This window comes from Theobroma cacao, chromosome 7 (assembly GCF_000208745.1).
Source record: "Theobroma cacao cultivar B97-61/B2 chromosome 7, Criollo_cocoa_genome_V2, whole genome shotgun sequence".
NCBI lineage: Eukaryota > Viridiplantae > Streptophyta > Magnoliopsida > Malvales > Malvaceae > Theobroma > Theobroma cacao.
The window spans coordinates 20033214-20055524 of record NC_030856.1 but is presented as its reverse complement, the minus strand read 5'-3'; the positions used below and the strand labels follow the sequence as shown (position 1 = coordinate 20055524).

General features: G+C 33.1%; 2 protein-coding genes across 2 annotated transcripts; one reads left to right on the top strand and one right to left on the bottom strand.

Annotated features, from left to right (window-relative positions):
* Positions 1799-4471, bottom strand: LOC18594961 (G-type lectin S-receptor-like serine/threonine-protein kinase At4g27290). Its single transcript, XM_018124426.1, is given in 7 exon segments — positions 1799-2134; positions 2212-2362; positions 2453-2690; positions 2846-3056; positions 3165-3297; positions 3299-4182; positions 4184-4471. Coding segments are annotated over 7 exon segments (2211 nt in total). The 3' UTR covers positions 1799-1828.
* Positions 5429-9849, top strand: LOC18594960 (G-type lectin S-receptor-like serine/threonine-protein kinase At4g27290). Its single transcript, XM_018124424.1, has 8 exons — positions 5429-5493; positions 6363-7435; positions 7678-7812; positions 8301-8425; positions 8507-8717; positions 8880-9117; positions 9195-9345; positions 9448-9849. The coding sequence occupies exons 1-8, from the start codon at positions 5429-5431 to the stop codon at positions 9754-9756; spliced, it is 2307 nt and encodes a 768-aa protein (XP_017979913.1). The 3' UTR covers positions 9757-9849.

The window sequence follows — 22311 nt, the reverse complement described above, 5'->3', positions numbered from 1 at the left end:
GCAATTTGGAAAAACTCCTTATCTCAACTCTAAAAATAATTGAAAAAAACTCCTCAGCTCTAAATGAGGCTACGTAACTTAAAATGATTTAAAAGCTTCTCATCTTTAAACGAGACTACACAAGTTTAAAATGATTGGAAAAGCTCTCCATCTCTAAATGAGGCTACCTAACTTTAAAATGATTAAAAAAGCCCCCCATCTCAAAATAAGGCTACATAACTTAAAAATGATTAGAAACAGTCCTCATCTCTAAACAAGGCTACCCAATTTTAAAATGATTGGAAAGGCTCCTTATCTTAAAATAAGGCCACGCAACTTAAAAATGATTGGAATAGTTTCCCACCTCTAAACGAGGCTACGCAACTTAAAATGATGGGAAAAGCTCCTCATCTCTAAATGAGGCTATGCAACTTAAAATGATTAGGTAGGCTCTTCATCTCTAAATGAGGTTGCACAACTTAAAATAATTGGAAAAGCTCTTCATCTCTAAACGAGGCTATACAACTTTAAAAATGATTGGAAAGGCTCCCTATCTCTAAATCAAGCTACACAACTTAAAATGATTGTAAAAGCTCTTCCTCTCTAAATGAGGCTACGTAACTTAGAATGATTGGAAAAGCTCGTTATCTCTAAATGAGGCTACACAACTTAAAAATGATTAGAAAAATTCTCCATCTTTAAATGAGGCTACACAACTTAAAATGATTGTAAAAGCTCCTCCTCTTTAAACGAGGTTACGCAACTTAAAATAATTTAAAAAGCTCCTCATCCTTAAACGAGGCTACACAACTTTAAAAAGATTGAGAATTTTCCTTTTTAATACCTAAGTACATATCATCCTTTGAATGCATGTGATGCAAGATATCATGATATGAAAATGCTTAACTTCTAGGATGATATCATTCATCCAAGTTAATGGTTTTTCAAAGAATTTAGAATTCCATGATCTTTGACCTCTTGTCAACTCCTTTTAGCTTGGATCTTCACATTATTCAATGATCTAATCTTCTCTTCAATACATTTATTTCGTTTTGTCATTTTAGAAAGTTTAGAAGTACTTTTGGATTCAACTTTTAAAAACAAATTTGTTTTTAAATTGAGTTTATAAAGTTTCAAGTTCTCTTGTCTTGTGAGTCATTTTCAAGAAAATATTGTTTCAAAATTTAAATTTATATAATATAGTTCAAGTTGGAAATTAATTGATTTTTTTATAAAATCAAAATGTGAACTTACATTATTTATTTTTTATATTTGATCAAATCAGGCTAAGTTAATTTGGTCTTGATAAAGTAACAATACTATAGTCCATAACATGATCTAATAAAATGAGCTAAACTCCAATATTAAATGTGGGCTTAAAAGTGTAAATTTGTGTAGGAAACCTTAAATCCTATGATGGGTGGGATTAGGTATTCATTCTAGAAAGGTATGGTTATGTCTCTTATATATTGTCTACAGAAGAACATTAAGATTCTCACCCATTAGAGAGTTAATAGATTAAGAAAACGAAAGATCCTGATGCATTGAATTCCAGCAATTAATCAGGTCAGTATTATTTTGACTGTCTAATCGTGTGTCAAGAATCAAATGTGCTTTTGTATTCTAAATTCTTATTATGGTAAATCCTGAATTAGTATAAATTAATTATAAATAAAATTTATCACCCACAAGATAATGTGCTCACTAATCCAATAAAATGTTTCCGTTTACATTTGAGAAGAATGTTGATGCATTCTTCCTATTAGAGGACTAGGCTATTTCTCTTTCTCATTTCTCAAATCATGAAGCAATTGAATTGTCAGAATTTATGAATTGATATGCATAACCTCTATCGAGGTGCTAAAATTGTTATGGACAATGAATTAGTTGAAGCAACGTCGAGATTGGTGGACAAAGAATCATCATCCACAAAATTTCTTTCAGTGAAATAGCCAGGCGTTTTAGGCTGAGGTAACGAAATCTCACTATTCAGCATCAGAACCGCAGTTGCCATGCTTGGTCTATCTTCTGGACTTTGTTGTACACATAATAGACCCACATGGATTGATCGCAACACTTGGGAAGTATTGCATGAAGACCTTACCATTTCATCTATCAATCCTGAAGGCCTGTCTTCGTTATAAAGCCTCCAAGCCTGAACAATGTCGAAATTAATTACAGGTTATAGAGAAGTAAAAAACTAAATGGAAATGGTATTTAATGGACCATTACATGCCCGAGAAGGTTCAGGTTGTGGTCCGGATGAGAGAATCCCCTGTTTCTCCTTCCACTCACTATCTCTAGTACCAAAACTCCGAAGCTAAATACATCTGATTTGATAGAAAACCAGCCATCAATTGCATACTCTGGTGACATGTAACCACTGCAGAAGATTGTTGAATGAATTAACAAATTCATAAACAATGAACATTGATAACATATACATTCATTTAAAGTTTAGGTAGATCATTACTGTGTTCCAACCACCCTGTTTGTGTTTGCTTCAGTCTCATCTCCTCCAAAACTTCTAGCCAAGCCAAAGTCTGAAATTTTTGGATTCATCTCATAATCAAGCAATATATTGCCGGCTTTTAAATCTCTGTGTATGATTCTGAGTCTTGAATCCTGATGAAGGTAAAGAAGACCCCTAGAAATTCCATTGATAGTCTGGAACCTCTTAGGCCAATCTAGCAATATGCTTTGTTTTTGATCTGGCAAATAATTTTCCTCGTTAGTAGGCTTCTATCAATTCAAAAGAATACATGCTAGCATACACATACTAAACAGAAGATGAAACTAAAGCTTGTGTTGAGAATTTACGTAATGTAAAATAAAAAGCGAACAGCACCAGGATAACTGATCTAACCAAATATAAAGGAGTCTAAACTTTTGTTGGGCATGAATTCATAAATCAGTATTCTTTCTTGTCGCTCGATGCAACACCCTAAAAGCTTCACTAGGTTGCGGTGTTGAAGTTTAGAGATGCATAAGACTTCATTCTTGAACTCATCAATTCCTTGGCTTGATTTCTTTGAAAGCCTTTTTACAGCAATTTCTTGTCCCTTTTCCAATATTCCCTGAAAAGTTTAAAGTTTATATAAACTTAGAATAGCAGTTCTAAAGCTTTTATTCTTTATTTGTGCATATAGGAGCTTAATTCATAAGAGTATATTTTGTACAGATACCTTGTATAATGGTCCAAAGCCACCCTGTCCAAGCTTATTTTGTTGTGAAAAATTGTCAGTGGCCTTAGATATTGTATCAAAATCAAACAATGGCAGCTCTAAATCTTCCTTCCCTCTTTCGTTGCTTTGCAGGAGCTGTGCAGGAGCAGTTCTCCAAGCATTGCTTCTTGCATTCTTTAAGATCCATGGTCCGGTTATACCAGGTGTGTCGTGAGTCCGGTAATTTGATTCCAGAGTACTCAAGAAAATCCTCTCCTTCCCCGCAATTCAATGGGACCTTTCGGATACATCCATGTGTCCAATCTGCTGCTTCCCAGTCATTCGGATATTTAGGCACAAATCCTCTCAAACACCCACATGCTGGCGAATTGTTAATATTGCAACTACCATGTGCACCACATAGCGCATATCTATCACAGTTATCCATCATTGCATTCAAGTAAAGCCTCCAGCCCTGGGTGCGATCGACCCATGTGAAACGCTGCAAGGCACCATCTGGACCTAGAACCATCCTAGAAACAACTGACTTGTTTATAAGCTCATACTCGTAATATATCTCCTCATCATTAAAAACAAATTCAAATGTGTAAATAGGGTTCGGTTTCAGATTTGGCATTCCACTAAACCTTAAACCATTCCAGTGTCCAGTCCTGAACAGCAATACTGAATCCTCCCTTAGCAAAAATTGTGGCAACCCATCAGGATCAAGCCCATTTGTGTAATTACCTGAAGAAGGATCATCGACGCCCTTCCATGATGTTAGATATCGGTTCAGGCCAGTCACCAAGTCAATACCATACTTCATTCCTGGTAAAAATGTATCAGTTGGATAATCAAAACTTTGCCACAAAAAATTCCCAAGATTATTATCATGTCCATCCCTCACAACAAGATTTCCTGTATCCAAAAGTTGAGCAACTGGATTAGCAGATGAGCTTGAGGAATTAGTAGACCAAACAATGCCATTGGTACTATTGACAAGGACCAGGTTTCCTTGGTCAGCAAAAAGTAGTTCTCCTTGTGTTATCACTGAGAGGAGTATTTCTGTTGGCAACCCAAACTACAGTGCCACTAGATATTTTCTTGTACCATATTCCCACGTAACGATTGCCTGAACTTCCAGGGCTAAAAAATCCCAACTCAAAATCCCAGTCCGCTGAAACTATGGTTTGACCATCTTTGATGGATTGGTTTGCACCAATGGAATCAACTGCAAGGGATATTACTGAGAAGAGAACAAAGAAAATACAAGAAGGAATACCTTGAGGCCAGCCATTATTGATGCCCTCAAGCTTCTCAATCAACATATCAATGACCGAATCAATATAAAGTGGTAAGATATGAAGTCCGTAGACTTCATTAAAGCTTTAATATGCCCCTCGACTATAACCTTTGGATATATATGTTGCCATCTATTAGGCTAAAGTCTCGTTCAATTTTGTACGCAACAAGAACCTAAATAATGTTTTGTTGGTATGATCAATCAATCATTTTCGTTTACAAAGTCTACTCTATATATGGTATAGCATTTTGCCATTGAGGATGTGCTGCTCATTCAATTCCATTTTGTCAGTTACTAATTTTTCCGTTTATAGTTTGATTTTATGGATGAATAAATATTAAAAAATAGAGGGACTAGAAGTTTGAAAAGTATTAATATTGCAATGCAAGATCAATAACTCTATTTCATAGACCGAAATATATCTTGTTAATGAACCTAAGTCAAGCGCATACGATTTTATTAAAATCGGTAGATTCAATTAGGTGATTAATCATACCTAAACAAAAAATATTAATGATGACTCATCGTTTACATTGAACAGTTGAGTTCGAACTCACATTTTATAACAACAACAATTTAAATTTAAATTGTTGTGATTTGAAAGTTTCATATACAAATTCTAAACAAATATATAAAACTTACGAGTTGGGAATACCAATTACATTTTTTTACTAGTTCAAAGTTTAATAAATTTTGGATTTAATTTTTATTAAGCTTAAAAAATTTGTAAAATTATTTTATTTTATTCAGTAATTACTATTGTTATTATTATTATTATTATTATGATTGATGTTGGTGTACATGTTAGTTTTCCAAAAAATATATATAACATTTTGAATCAATGAGTTTAAATTGAAGGCAATAAGGAAAAGCGACTTGATAGTTTTTGTGTTGAGAATATGGATTAAGATATTATCAACATAGTAAGTATATTGTATATTAAATTCCTGAACAAGTAAAAAATCAAAACATGTAAACATGCATGGACCAGTCTAAAACATGGGGAGAGTTAGGACATGTAAACATATTACAATATGTACAAGTCAGGTGAGCTCATTTTTTCACTGGAGACAGACTTTAATTTGTCCATTCAAATTCAATTGTTTTTTGTCAGCAAAACAAACTCCGACACCCATTACTTAATTCGCATTACCAAGTCTCATTTATTGACTATTGCTTGAGCAACTATTATATTAGGAATTACTTAATGGTAGTGGATATATACCTTATTCAGAGAGTCTTGATTTAAATCTCCTTTCACATATCAACAACCCAAAAAAAAAACACATTGACCTTAATATAAAAAGATAACAAGACTGGATTTTTTTGGACAAACAAATTTCATACAAGTTACCTTCTATATTAAATCAAGGCATAATACCTTAAAAAAAACTCTTGAATTATTAAAAAATTTCAAATAAACTTTTATTCTTTTTTGTCCATCTCTTGTAATTTTATTTTAGACTAAATGGACCGCTTTAACTAACGGTTGACTAACTGTCATTAGTCAAAACCTTACGTGTTATTTATATCATGTGATGTTGATATATTATAATGGATGATGATGTAGTATAATGATATGATCACGTGGTATTTACACTCTCCACATCAGCAATACATGGATATAAAACGACAAGTAACGTTTGACTAAAATTTGATATGTTTGTTTTTTAGCATCTATGTCACCATTATCTATATAAAAAAAAGCATAATACTCAAAAATGCTTTTAAACTATTCAAGAAAATTCAAATAAGTCATTGTTTTTTTATTGCATTTAATTAAACCCTTATACTTTATTTTAAATCAAATAAATTTTTATAATTAATAGTTAACTAATTGCTATTAATCCAAATATCCATTGTCATTTTATGTCCATGTGGCGTTGACCCTTATACTTTATTTTAAATCAAATAAGCTTTTATGATATTGTTGTATGGGTTGCTAATAGAGAAAACCCAGTTAAAGATTCACACGCCATCTTTAGCATTTCAAGCACTGGTAATCTTGTTATCTTTGACGGAGAAAACAATACTGTCTGGTCATCCAATTTATCCAGAGCAGCAGAAAATCCAGTTGCACAACTGTTAGATTCAGGAAATTTTGTTGTTAGAGAGAAGGATATTGAAGATACAAAAAGCTACTTGTGGGAAAGTTTTGATTTTCCATCGGACACTCAACTGCCAGGGATGAAGATGGGATGGAACTTAATAACTGGTGTAAATCGATATTTCACAGCCTGGAAGGATCTTAATGATCCATCTCCTGGAGATTTTACTTACCGAGTTGATAATAATGGCTTGCCTCAGCTTGTTCTTCGTGAGGGAATGAAGAAGAGGTTTCGTACTGGGTCATGGAATGGAATTGGATTTAGTGGTGTTTCAATACAGCAAAACACAGTTATTAAACCTATTTTTGTTGATACCACAGAGGAGCTTTACTATAAGTACGAAGTGAAGGACAATTTTGTCATAACGAGATTTATGGTGAGTCAATCGGGTTTGCTTCAACGTCTTGTGTTGTTTGGAAATAGCACCGAATGGACGGTCATGTATACAGTGCAGAACGACTTGTGTGATGGTTATGCAAAGTGTGGCCCCAACGGAATTTGCAGAATCAATACAAGTCCAAATTGTGATTGCTTGACAGGGTTTCGTCCCAGATTTCAACGCCAGTGGCAAGTACTCAATTGGACTGGTGGATGTGTAAGAATGACACCGTTAGATTGCCAGAAGGGAGAGGGATTTGTGAAACTTACAAACGTAAAATTGCCAGACATGTTGGAATTTAAGTTCTATCACAGCATGAACCTCAAAGACTGCAGGGCAAAGTGCTTGAAGAATTGTTCTTGCACAGCATATGCTAATTCAGATATTTCTAATGGTGGTAGTGGATGTTTGATGTGGTTCGGCAAGCTGATTGATATGCGGGAATTCATTCAAGGAGAAAGTGAGCAAGATATCTATATTCGGATGCCAGCTTCAGAACTAAGTAAGTGAACCTGAAATGGACATTTCTTCACTTTTTAATGTTAACCTTCATTCGAGCATGGACATTAAACTGGTAACTAAGTCATGATTTTGAGTATTATGCTGCAAGTATCAACCTAGAATGCTTAAGGACTTTGAAAATTTTTCTTACTTATCAGTTAATGATAATTATTGAACTGCCCTAGATATGAATAACTTGAACTTGCTGGACCATGACAATTACTGCTGCATTTTGAGTTGTAGGTAAAAAATCAACAGGTGAATCAAGTTGGAAAAGTAAAAGAACAATGCTTGTGGTGGCCGCATCAACGATTTCTGTGCTGCTTGCTTCCTTTTTGGCATGGTATACGATTTGGAAGAATAGGAGAAAGAAAAGAGGTAAACAAAGTAACTCATCCGCTGTTGTTAGTATTACCCTCAGACTTAAGAAATATGGGGAACATGTTTGTGCCCTGAGCAAGTACTGCATCTAACATCATTTCTTGATAATGCATGGCAATATGTGTTAGAATTATAGTAAAGCTTGTATTTTATTTACGCTAAAGTCAGTATGTAAGTCACGTGCAGGTGCATAACAAACATATCTGCCATGCACCTGACACTGACACTGTCATTTTATATTTCAGTGCATAGTTTGTTATTTTGTTTCTTTTGCACCAAGGTAAATGGCCGACCAAGCCATCTGTCTTGTCCTATGTATGGCCACCGTGCCTTACTAGTCTGTTAGCCCCTGTTCTAATGACTTTCTCTCTCTTTCATTTTGTTATCAAAATGCACTTCTTACGCTGCAAAGTAGTAAGTGAAAGTTGGACTCATTTAAATTTCTTCCAACTTTAGATTCATAAGACTTGTTCTTTCACATGTAGGATCAGCAACAGGCAGAGAAGACCTAGAGTTACCATTATTTGATTTTGCTACCATTGCATCTGCCACCAACAACTTCTCCAATTCAAATAAAATAGGAGAAGGAGGTTTTGGACTTGTGTACAAGGTAATAGAGATGATGTCCTCTTCATTGCATAATCCATTGAAGGGAAGGGTGACCTCAGTTCTTACACACAATAATCTGCAGGGTGAGCTATTTAAGGGACAGCAAGTAGCGGTGAAGAGGCTCTCAGGGAATTCCCAGCAAGGTGTTGAAGAGTTCAAGAATGAAGTTGTAATGATAGCTAAGCTTCAGCATAAAAATCTTGTCAGACTTTTGGGCTGTTGCATTGAAGGAGATGAAAGGATGCTCATTTATGAGTTTATGCCTAACAAAAGCTTGGATTGCTTTATTTTTGGTTCGTTTGTCTAAACTCCATTCTCTTTTGCCTCAACTTCACTTGTAAAATTTTCAAAATCTCTACTCCATTGATATGTTAGTACAGAGTCCTCTGTTTTGGTCTTAAAATTATAATAAAGAAAGTACTAATTAAGATGAACTCGAATGGAATGTTATGCAGATCAAATTAAGAAAGTGATGTTGACCTGGCCAAAGCGTTTTGAAATTATTATGGGAATCGCAAGAGGACTTCTTTACCTCCACCATGATTCAAGATTGCGAATCATTCATAGGGATTTGAAGTCCAGCAATATCTTACTAGACAATGAGTTGAACCCCAATATTTCAGACTTTGGTATAGCTAAAATGTTCAGAGCTGATCAATTCGAAGCCAAAACAAAGCGAGTAGTTGGGACATAGTAAGTTTATTACAATTTTCTTGTGCAAAAAAATGCATTTCCACCATTTTTAAAGTTTATGTTTGATTTTTTTTTAGTGGTTATATGTCTCCAGAATATGCAATCGATGGGAAATTTTCAGTGAAGTCAGATGTGTTTAGCTTTGGGGTGCTTTTATTAGAGATAATAAGTGGCAAACAGAACAGAGGCTTTAACCATCCAGATCATTATCACAATCTTTTGGGACATGTGGGTACAAGTGATTAAGTACTACTTTTGCACTCTTGCATGTTTTCTCATTAACCTTTCATATATATTAAAACTGAAATGTGAAATTGCAATTTGTTTTAGGCATGGTTGTTGTGGAATGATGGCAGGGCTTTGGAGCTGATAGATCCATGTTTGGAAGATTCATGTGTTGAAGCCCAAGTTCTCAGATGCATTCAAGTAGGTTTACTATGTGCACAAAAACACTTGGAAAACAGGCCAGTAATGTCATCTGTGGTTTTGATGTTGGACAATGACGAGGTCACACTACCTCAACCACAAGAGCCTGGATTCTTCTCAGAAAGAAGTTCTTGTGATACAAATACATTAGCTTTATATGGAACATCTTTTACTAAAAATGTAGTCACCATTACTATGCTAGAAGCTAGATAAAAGATAGGGATATGGATGTAAATGGGTTATTGTTATATGGGTATCCGCAGGTACCTAACCTGATAACATAGAGTTCAAGTATCCTATATTCAATTATGGAGTGGATTCGTGTAATGCTTTTAATACCTGACTCAAGTTTGAATAAGTTTAGGGTATCACCCTAAGGATATCCTAAACTCGAACCCGATTATACATATCCATATATGTATTATATAATATTTCAATAATTTGTAATTTGTAATATTTTGATTTATTTTGTCCTTCAGATAGCACCCAATTTCATTTGTGCATCTCATGCATACTTTGACCTATATATTTGGATTAATAGGTACTAATTAGAATTATCCAAAAATTCAAAATAATTTCTTATTGCAGCCAATTAGGAATTGAGTTTTAGGGTTTTCTAGAGGCTATAAATATGTGATTTTTAGTAGCTGAATAGGACTCAAAGAGTGAATGAACAGCAGTTTTTGTGAGAAAAGAAAAGGGCTCTCCAACAAGAGAAACGAGAAGAAATTGAGGGCAACCAAAGATCGAGAATCAAAAAAGCTTTGATATTCTTTTTAGTTTTCATTTCTTTCTTGTTCTTTTGCTTTAGAAATGATCTTTTCTTTTGAAATGGTTATGTATGCTGTAAAAAAAATGATTAACTAAATTTGTTTTCTAGGATTATGGGTTATTTCATTATGGATGATGCATGGTTTTATTCAATTCTGTGCTTATTGCTTTTCACTGCTTGATCACTAGTTGAAATGTAATGGGTCTCTAAATGTAACTTGACGGAGGGAGTTTAGAATAAGCCATTATTTTGAATAGCTTATGTTCGATTCACTTCCGAGTTAGGTGATAGTTTTGTATTTAGGATAGATATATATCTAAATGCCTAAGATAGCCAAATTAGAACACGAACATAATGAACCTTTTCTAATTAATTTACATAGACATATAAAATTAGTTTTGAAAAGGTATGTGTGCAAGATCTCAATAAAGACTTGTACATAAAATGGATTCTAGGTTAGCTATGTATCCCATTAATCTAAGTTAAGGACAATGATTAAATTTAGATGAAATTTTGAAAGACACCATAATTCTAGGCTTTGAATTAATATTTTTGTGAAACCTTCACCTCTATAGACGCGTAACTAGAGGTAGACTGATGAGTGCATCAAATTCATTATTTAATGGGAGATTAAATACCTAATTAGTCTAAGTTAGACTAGATTTAAGATCGAATTTAGGTATTTTTATTTATTTTATTAGTTTAGTTTAATTTATGTTTAAATATTTATTTTAAGTTAATAATGATAGTTTTACATTATTTATATTTATTCTATGTTTTTATAGGAGTAGCATCAAAAATAATTTCAATTAGTGAAGAAATTTGCATAATGGGCTGTTGCTTTATTTGCATATGTTTCGATTTTTCAAGCATATCTCCCACTACAGAAGTCCAAATGACATGTTTTTTGGACCATTAAAACTAAGAGGTAGGGATACAACTTTAATGTTTACCACTTTGCCAATTCTGATTGGAAAGTGGTCAAAATCTTTGTCAAAATGAAAGTACTGCAGCATAAGAACAAAAAAGGGTATTTTTGTAAATTATATGAAACTTTGACTAACTTTAGAGATAAATATCTAAAGTTCTAGCACTTTATCCTCACTTCAAGCAGCTTTTTCTTCTTGTTCCCATCTTTCTTGCCCATTTCAAGTTTTCCATCTTCCATGGAAGCCACCCTTAAAACCTCCATAATCTTCTCATAGTGACCTCAAATCTCATGTTTTTGGTACACTTTTTCATAGGGTTTTTCGTTCTCTTTCACTTTTTCACCTCAAAAACCCTCAAAAAGTTTTTTCCTATGCACTTTTTCTCACTAGCTGAACATTTAAGAGAGAGAGACTTTTCAAAATAGCTTGAGAACCACCCTTGAAAGAATATTCTCTCTTAAATTCTCACTAAAGGATTCAACTACAAGTTCACCAATGTGAGTAATGAGTTAGGGTTGATTTTTAAGTTGTTGATGATGCCAATAATTAGATTTGTGGGTTGTTCTATTGTTGAAGGATATTTATTTATTTCTAGCGTGACTAGAATGGTGCAAATTAATGACTTGGAAACGGTAATTGGAAACTAGTTAGGAATAACTAGTAAAGTTTGATTTAGGAAACATCTTTTGGAATAATATTCAAGTAAATTGGGTTGGTTGTGATGCTATCGTGTGTGATAGGTTCCAACGAGACCCCACATCTCCATTTGGAGCATTAGTCGAAGTTGGAGTTGATCAAATAATCAACAAAGATAGGTGAGTGAACTTGCATTAAAATGTTTTGGGATAAATGCATATGTGTTTGATTGAATCATTTAAAATATTTTATTGGTCTTTTCTTTAAAATGTGCATGGGAACAAGCCATTGATGAAACGTTTTTATACTATGAAATGTGTAATATAATGAAACCATGTGTTCCTATATTATGTGGATATGTATGTTATGCCTTGAATGATAATGTTGTATGATAACTGTAACCGTGCATGTGCAGTGTGAGAGTGCACGTGGCGGTGCCGGTGGTGTGCGTTGTGGGAGTGCACATGTCGGTGATGATGTGGTGTGGAAGTGTACATGATGATATTGCCTTGTGCAGTGTGGGAGTGCACATGATGATTCCAGCTATGTGCGGTGTGGGACTGCACATGAGCTGATGAGTCGGTAGTTGTATACATGTTTATACATATCATAGAGAGGTTAGCGAAAATATTATGTGATTGCAATGAATGTTGAATGTTGAATGTTGAAATTGTTAATTGCTTCTAAATTGATTTTCATTGCAGCGAGAAATTCTTTGTCTTACTTGTCTTGCTTGGATATTTGCTGTATTTTCCACTCTTTTCAACTTCATTGTTGATCATAGATCCTTCACCCTAAGGGATTAAATAATCAAAGGTTGAATTAAGGGGCTTTACAAGAAATTAAGCTAAATTGCATGGTTTTAAAACGAGTGCATCATATTTTCGAAAACTTTTTGTATTGTTTACTTGTTTCATTCTTATGTTCACTCATTGAGTTTATACTCATTCTTTTCAACTTCATATTTTAGTTTTCAAGTTTGAAGGTAGTTGGATCCTAGGTAGAGGTGCTTCCCCCTAGTCATCGTACGGTAGGTTTACCAGGACACTCTATGATAATACTCATGCCAGAGTCACTCCAATGATAGTCAAGGTCTTTTGTATGTGTATATGGTTATTTAAATGTAATTCGTAAGATTTGTTGTAAACACTGTATGTTTGGTTTGCATGATAATGTCACCACAGGTTGGCAAATGGTAGTATTATTTTGTGAATGGTATATTTTTGGTTACCATGATTTATTCTTGAGAAGAAATTATTTTTGAAAACTATGAATTAAGAACTTTAGAGGTAAATGAGGGACAGATGGTCTGATGAACAAGTTTTCATAGAAAGGGTTGCTTGAGCCTAGTGGGCCATGCCTATTAGGTCAATGCACCGGTCATGGCTCGGGATTAGGGCTATGACAATTTTTTTAGAGAAATTCTATTCCTTTTTATGTACTTAGTTTTAATAATCATTTTTAATTTAATCAATCATTCAAAATCGAGTGCTTCGTAAGAATAAACTTTATTAAACATTTAATACTTAGTACGAATAGGTACAAATATCTGTGGGAAACGATACTCAACTTCTTTTTATATTACTTGTACAACCATGTGCACTTGCGTGTATTAAACCGACAACACACTTAGAGCTTTGACTTCCATTATTCCTTTGTGATATTCCTTGTCTCATCTTGTACTTGATAAGTCTATGATATAGAGTTATTTAAGCTTAATTTTGATAATCATTTGGCTTAGTTCTTGTAGTAATGTATAGAAATTAGTGAGTTTTATTTAATTATTTTAAATTAGTTAATTTAGGTGAGGCAATCTAAACTTAGCTAATTTTATGCTTTATTTGGTGTTAATATGATTAAGATAAGTTGTTATTGATTTATCTGTGCTTTTGTAAGTGTTTTATGAAAGAAGAATTCAAGTGGAAAAAGAAAAGCAATTGTAAGGTGCAAACTTCCACAGCACATGGTTAAGAATTTTGGCCATAACTATCTCTACAACTCTTTAAATGAAGTGATTCTTAAATCATTGGAAAGCCAAGAGAAAAATATACAACTTTCATGTTTACGACTTTACCAATTTCTGCCCTGAATGTGGTCAAAAATCATGTCAAAGTTAAAGCATTGTAGAAGTCCTAGAACAATTACGATTTCTACTATTTAAATGGTAAAGGCCACGGCTTTGGAGAAAGTAGGCCACGACCCACATAGACTGATGAGGAAATTTTAGTTCGAATTGAATTCTTTCTTTATCCAACTTGGCCTAACTTCAAAATACTATAAAAACAACATTACAAAAGACTTTTAAATGGGAGAACGAACACAAGATTGAAAGTTGAAAATCAAGCCACAAAGTCATTAAGGAAAAGTCTTATTGGAGCTAAAGAAGAAATTGAAGAATTCAAGAAGATTTGGAGATCAAGAATTCAACTCTTGGGTTCCTTTTATCTTTTTGTTGTTATTTTATTTTCTTGGTTTTGGTTTTGATGATTAATTTTAATTTGATGATGATGTGTGACTTGATGGGGAAATAAATTGTTTATCTAAGATTATGATTGAACTCAATAAGTAGTCTGATTTATTTATCTCTCTTTTGCTTATGTTTGTTGGATTTAAGTTGTTTATTTTATTATATTCTTAGTGCTTCTAATTGCCTAATCACCAATTAGATTGAATTGGAAACCTAGGTTAAACCTTGATAAAGGAGATTAGGTAGACCTTTAATATAATAGCGTATGATCAAATACTTTTAGTTGATTAGGTGATTTGATTTGCATATAGGGTAGACATACACTTATAAACCATATGTAGCCGAAATTAAAGCATGAACTTAATGAATCTTTCTTCAATTTAATTTACATAGACATATAGTAAATTAATTGAGAAAGGTATTTTTATGAGAAACTCGAAAGAGGTTTGTAAATAATTTAGGACTTTAGGTTAGCAACTTAATCCATTAAACTGAATTAAGAGAGAGAAACAATATTCAAATGAAGTATTGAAGGATATCATAATATAAGGTCTGATAGTTACTCGAACTTAATAAAATAATTTTGTTGATAGATTTTAGATTAGTTTTAGTTATTAGTTTCAATTTTTCTTTTTAATAATTAGGTTGTTTGGATAAGATTATGGTAATAAAATTTTAGTAGTTAGCAATCAGGAATTAACTCAATTCTCCATGGGAACGAATTCTACTTACTATTATATTACTTGTTAACAATATGTGCACTTGCATGAGAAATCAACAATAACTTTTTGGCATCATTGCCAGGGAATTGACTTTTAGTTTCTCTTGTTAATATTAATACCAAGCATTCTTAATTTTAATCTAGACTTTTCTTTTGTTTAATTTTTTAGGTACTTTTTGTCGTTGTATGCGAAGAGGCCGAAAATTGAAAATTGTTTCTTTTGATCCAGAAATTGAAAAGACTTTTCAAAGACTATAGAGGAAAAATAAAAAAGTTTCTACTCCAAATAAAACAATGGCTGATCAACTAGAGGAAGAGACCAAGTCTTTAGGGGATTATGCTGTCCCACGAATGCAAAATCTCCACTCTAGTATCTGAAGACCTCTTATTCAAGCCAACAACTTTGAAATTAAGCCATCAATCATTTAGATGATTCAGACTGTTGTTCAGTTTGGAGTTTGCCTAATGATGATCCAAATGATCATATTGTAAATTACTTAGAAATTTGCAATACATTCAAAGCTAATGGTGTTACTAATAATGTCGTAAGATTAAAGGTTTTTCCCTTTTGTCATTGAGAGATAAAGCAAAAAGTTGGTTAAATTTGCTTCCAATTAGTTCCATTAATACTTGGAATGATTTAGCTAAAAAATTCTTAGCAAAATTCTTCCTACCTGCTAAGTCAGCAAAGATGTAGAATGATATCACTTCTTTCATGCAATTTGATTTCGAATCACTATAAGAGGCTTGGGAGAGGTATAAGGATTTGATAAGAAGGTATCTTTACCATGGATTACCTAAGTGATTGCAAGTTCAGACTTTTTATAATGTTTTGTTGGGACTTTTTGAAACTACCATTGATGCTGCCGTTGGAGGTGCACTTATGAGTAAATCCATTTACGAGGCTTATAATTTGCTTGAAAAGATAGTTTCCAATAATTATCAATGGCCATATGAAAGATTCAGTACCAGAAAAATTGCTAGAATTCATGAATTAGATGTGATAAACACTGTTTCTACATAATTGGCTTCTCTCGCAAAGAAAATAGATCAACCGAGTGTTAATGCTATTTAGAACTCTTTTATGACATGTGAATTTTGTGGGGAAGGACATTCCAATGACAATTGTCCCATCTATTCTGAGTCTTGTCAATTTATTGAAAATAGGCAACAAACAATCCCTATTCCAACACTCATAAACCTGGTTGGAGGAATCATCCTAATTTTTCATGAAATAACAACCTAGGGTCTTTATTAGTAGCTAAGTCAAACTTTCCTCTTGGATTTTCATCTAGAGCCCCCATGCCAGAGAAAAAGCCTTCACTTGTCCCATCTACATCACATTCATAGCAAAGGCCTATGTATTTATGACAAAGACTGATGCCTCCATTCAAAATCAAGCAGCTTCAATTAAAAATCTTGAGACACAAATGGGCCAATTTGCCAATGCTTTAAATATTAGACTTCATAGTACCCTACCAAGTGATACTGAACCCAACCCAAGAAGAAAAGGTAAGGAACATTGTAAGGTAATCCATCTTTGCAATGGAAAAGAGGTAAGTAGTAAGGATTTAAATTCTGAAATTTCAATTCAATCTGATGAGAAAGAAATTGAAAAAGATACTGAAAAAGAAATTGTGGTTGAAAAATCTGTTGGGAATTCAAAAGAAAAATCACAATTAAAAACTACTACTACACCCCTACCACCTTTTCCTCAAAGATTTCAAAATGAAAAACTTAAAAAACAATTCTAGAGATTTATTGATGTGTTTAAAAAATTACATATTAATATTCCCTTTACTGAAGCTCTAGAAAAAATGCCAAGATATGTTACATTCTTGAAAAACATACTATCTCAAAAGAGGAAATTAGGTGAGTTTAAAACTGTTGCACTTACTAAAGAGTGTAGTGCCATCATTCAAAGTAAGCTTCCACCAAAGCTTAAAGATCCAGGTAGTTTTACTATTTATTGCACTATTGGTGCTCTTTGTTTTGCTAAATCTTTATGTGATTTGGGTGCAAGTATAAATTTGATGCCATTGTCCATTTATAAAAAAATTTGGTTTGGAAGAGATTAAGCCAACTTCTGTGACTTTACAACTTGCTGATCAATCCATCACCTATCTTTATGGTATTGTGGAAGATGTTTTGGTAAAAGTTGGTAAGTTTATTTTTCTAGTAGATTTTATTATTCTTGATATGAAGGAAGATCGTGAAATACCGGTCATTCTTGGGAGACCATTCTTGAGAACTACTCGAGCTTTAATTGATGTAGAAAAACTGACCTTACTTTAAGGGTTGAAGATCAACAGGTAACATTTAGTATTTTTAGAGCTTTAAAATTTTTCGGTGAACATGATAAATGTTTCTTAATTAATGTGGTGGATGACATAACGAATAATGTGGTGGATGACATAACGAATAATGTGTTTATTGAAAATCATCAAGATCCACTGGAAACTTCTTTGAATTCTTCATGTGATATTATTGATGAAAAAGTTCTTGAATATGCTAACTATCTTAATGCGCATTCATGTTTCCCAAGATCCAAATTTGAGTCTCTAGAATTATCAATTACAACTTCACCAATCAAACCTTCCATTGAAGAACCTCCTTCACTTGAGCTCAAACCACTACCTAATCATTTAAAGTATGCTTTTGTGGGAAATTCTTCTACACTACAAGTAATTATTTCTTCTTTTCTTTTTGATGAACAGGAAAATAAACTCTTTCGAGTTTTAAGAGACTACAGAAAAGCAATTGGGTGGAACATTGAAAACATCAAAGGAATTAGTCCATCAATTTGCATACACAAAATTCTTTTGGAAGAAAATCACAAAGTAGCCATTGAGCATCAACGAAGGTTGAATTCGATCATGAAAGAGGTAATAAAGAAAGAAACTATCAAGTGGCTTGATGCGGGTATTATCTATCCTATTTATGACAATTCATGGGTAAGTTCAATCCAATGTGTCCCTAAAAAAAAGAGGTATGACTATAGTTTCTAATGAAAATAATGAGCTCATTCCCACTAAAACTGTGACTAGATAGAGAGTATGTATGGACTATAGAAAATTGAACAAAGTCACTAGAAAAGATCACTTTCCACTACCTTTTATTGATCAAATGCTTGATAGACTAACAAGTAAGGATTTTTATTATTTGGTTATTCTGGTTATAATCAAATTGCCATTACTCCTAAAGACCAAGCAAAATCCACCTTTACTTGTCCTTATGGAACTTTTGCATTTCGTAGAATGCCTTTTGGGCTTTGTAATGCTCCAGCTACTTTTAGATATGTATGATGTCAAATTTTTTTTTATATGGTTGAAAAGTATTTATGAATGATTTTTCAGTTTTTGGGGATAATTTTGATAATTGTTTATTTAATCTTGCTAGAGTACTTAAGAGATGTGAAGAAACTAATTTAATTTTAAATTAGGAAAAATATCACTTTATGGTGCAAGAAGACATAGTCTTAGGCCATCGAGTTTCTAATAAAGGTTTAGAAGTAGATAAAGCAAAAATTGAAACAATTGAAAAACTTCCACCTCCCACCCTGTTAAAGGCATTTGTAGTTTTTTAAGACATGCTTAATTTTATAAGAGATTCATTAGTACGCCTCGCCTCGCTTCTTTACCCGGTGACTGATATATCTATTCATTACTGGGCTATTCGATTTTTCTAAAATTTCAAAACCACTATGTAATTTGTTAGAAAAGGATACTCCTTTTAATTTTGATGATGCTTGCCATGATGCTTTTGTTGAATTGAAAAAGAGATTAATTTCTGCTCATATTATCACTGTTCCTAACTGGAATATTTCTTTTGAACTAATGTGTGATGATAGTGATTATGCAGTTGGTGTAGTTTTGGGTCAATGAAAAGTGAAGATTTTGCATCCTATTTATTATGCTAATAGAACATTGAATGAGGCTCAAGCAAATTACACCACAATTGAAAAGGAGTTGCTTGCTATTGTTTTCACTTTTGTTAAATTTCGCTCCTATCTTGTTGGTAGTAAAGTAATTGTTTACGCTGACCATGTAACTATTAAATATTTAATTGAGAAAAAGATGCAAAACCACGCTTGATAAGATGGGTACTTTTGCTTCAAGAATTCGACTTAGAAATTCGAGATAGAAGAGGTACAAGAAATCAAGTGGCAGATCATTTAGCTAGATTGAAGAATGGGGAACAAATTAGGAATTCAAATGTGATCAATGAGGCCTTTCCTCATGAGCAATTGTTTCATGTCAAGAAGCAAAAAAATTTGACATGGTATGCTGATTTTGTGAACTATCACTAATTATGGCTCTAGATATGGAGTCAAACACAAAATAGCCACTACATATCATCCCCAAACAAGTGGCCAAGCTGAAATTTCAAATAGAGAAATTAAAAGAATTTTGGAGAAGATTGTTTGTCCTTCCAGAAAAGATTGGTTGAAAAAATTGGATGATGCATTGTGGGCATATAGAATTATATATAAAACTCTAATTAGGATGTCTCCTTATAGATTGGTGTTTGAAAAAGCTTGTCATCTTCCAGTAGAGCTTGAACACAAGGCATATTGGGCAATTAAAAAGCTTAATTTTGATCTTCAAACAGCCAGAGAAAAACATCTTTTGCAACTTAATGAGATAAATGAATTTCGTCAAAAAACTTATAAAAGTGCAAGAATCTACAAAGAGAAGACAAAATGATGGCATGACTAGAAAATCATAAAGAGAAGGTTTAAGCCTAGCCAACATGTTCACCTATACAATTCTCGTTTGAGATTATTTCGTAAAAAGTTAAAATCTCGTTGGTTTGGACCTTTCATTGTGATGAAAGTATATCCTCATGGAGCAGTGGAGGCAGCTAATGATAAATCAACCTTCAAAGTGAATGGGCAACAATTAAAGCACTATTACAGTGGCAATTTCGATCATTAAAGGTCCTCAATCATGCTTATCGACGCAATTTGAATCAGAGAAAATCAAGTCGAAGACTATAAATCAAGCACTTTTTGAGAGGCAATCCAAGCACTCTAACAAACTTTATTATATTATCTTTTATTTATTTTTAAGTATTTTAAATTATTAACATTTTATTTTATTTTACAAGTACATGTACAACCCTTTCATTAAAAAAATTTCATAATAAAAAATTTTTTTGAAGGGGTTAGGCTGCGGCTCCCGCTAGGGAGGCTGTGACCTCTTGCACTTGCCACAACGTGTGCTGCAGCATCTCAATTTTAGGGAATAAGGGTCTCGGCACTCATTATAGGTAGGGAGTGGCCTCGTGTTTTGTGGGCTGCCAACTTTAGGTAGACCACAAAAAAAAAAAGAAAGGGGTAGGCTGCATCATCCTCAAGGGGAGGTTGCAGCCTAGCGAAACAAATCAACATAGGCTATGGTGCTTGCTAAGTGAGGCTGCAACCTCGTGACTTTATGAAGCTAGGGTCATGACACCCACTAGGGGTAGGCTGTGGCCCTGTGTTTTGTGGGCTGCCAACTTTGGGCAACCCACACACAAAAAAAAAATTAGGAAGGGGTAAGTGTTGTTCAATTTTCTATTCACGTAAGTATAAGTAAAGAAGAGAGTAAAAGAAACACCAGATTAACATTTGAAAGTCAAGCCACAGAGTCATTAAAGGAATTTGAAAGATTCAAGGAGATTTGGAGATCAAGAATACAATCCTTGGATTTTTTATCTTTTTGTTATTCTCTTATTCTCTTGTTTTTATTATTTAAACTTTATTTAATGATGATATGTGACTTGATGGGGAATTAAATTGTTAATCTAAGGTTATGATTGAACTCAATATGTAGTCTGAATTATTTATCTCTCTTTTACTTATGTTTGATAGATTTAAGTTGTTTATTTTATTATGTTCTTAATGCTTCTAATTGCCTGATCACCAATTAGATTGAATTGGAAACCTAGGTTAAACCTTGACGAAGGAGATTTAGGTAGAAATAAAATAGCGTATGATCAAATACACTTAGTTGATTAGGTGATTTGATTTGCATAAAAGGTAGACATACACTTATAAGCCATATGTAGCCAGGATTAGAGCACAAACTTAATGAATCTTTCCTCAATTTAATTTGCATAGACATATGATAAATTAATTGGGAAAGGTATTTTTATGAGAAACTCGACAGAGACTTGTAAATAATTTAGGACTCTAGGTTAGCAACTTAATCTATTAAACTAAGTTAAGAGAGAGAGACAATAATCAGATAAATTATTGAAGAACATCATAATATTAGGTCTGGTAGTTGATTAAAGTTTCAGTTTAGTAGTTTTAATTTTTCTTTTTAATAATTTTAAAATTTGGTTGTTTGAATAAAATTAGGGTGTGTTAATTTTAGTAGTTAATAGTAGAAATTAAAAAAATTCTTTGTAGGAACGATACTCTATTCATTACTGTATTACTTGTTAACGATACATGCACTTGCGTGAGAAATCAACAACACAAACCCCCCCCCCCCTTATTTGGGCTGCCACAATAAAGAAGCCCTCACTCCCCTTATATATACCCCGCACCCCTCCAGCACACCTATCTCCTCTCTTAGTGGAAATTTATGCATTTTTCTTTCTTTTCTTTTATCCATCCCTTTCCGTCTCTCCTTTATTTTTCACATCATTGTTATTCCCTTTTCATCTTTATTCCTCCTTACCCATTGCCCAAACATATGTTCAACATGTTTGCTCTAAATATCAAGTAAGTTTTAATATTTTTGTATTTATTTTTTTTCTTTTTCTCTTCTCTTTTTCTTTCTTTACTTTTTTCTTCCTTTCTCTTTTCTTCTTCTATTTTTATTATTGTTGACTTCCTTCATATTTTTATTTTGTTGGAAATTTGTGATGGGAATTGATGATTCTTGAGACATTGTGCTTAATTATATGGGTATGATAGGTTGTTTGGTTTTGTGCTTTAAATTTCAAAGATAAGTTGAAATTGGGGAATATGGGTAAGTTTCTTGATTTTAAATTATTTTTTATATGCCTTGTAGTCTAAAAGTATTGTAATTAGTGGATTTTTACTTGATACTATGGGCATTATTTTATGATAAGAAGACATATGAACTAATATTGTTGATGGTCTATTGTGTTTTGTTGGTACCTTTCTTTTCTTTTCTTTTGGTTGAGAATGAATTGTAGGAAATTTGAGAATGGCACCCAAAGGATCAAGACAAAATTCCACTGGTGTCACGACCCGGAACCTCCCTCGGGCCCATGACAATCGTCG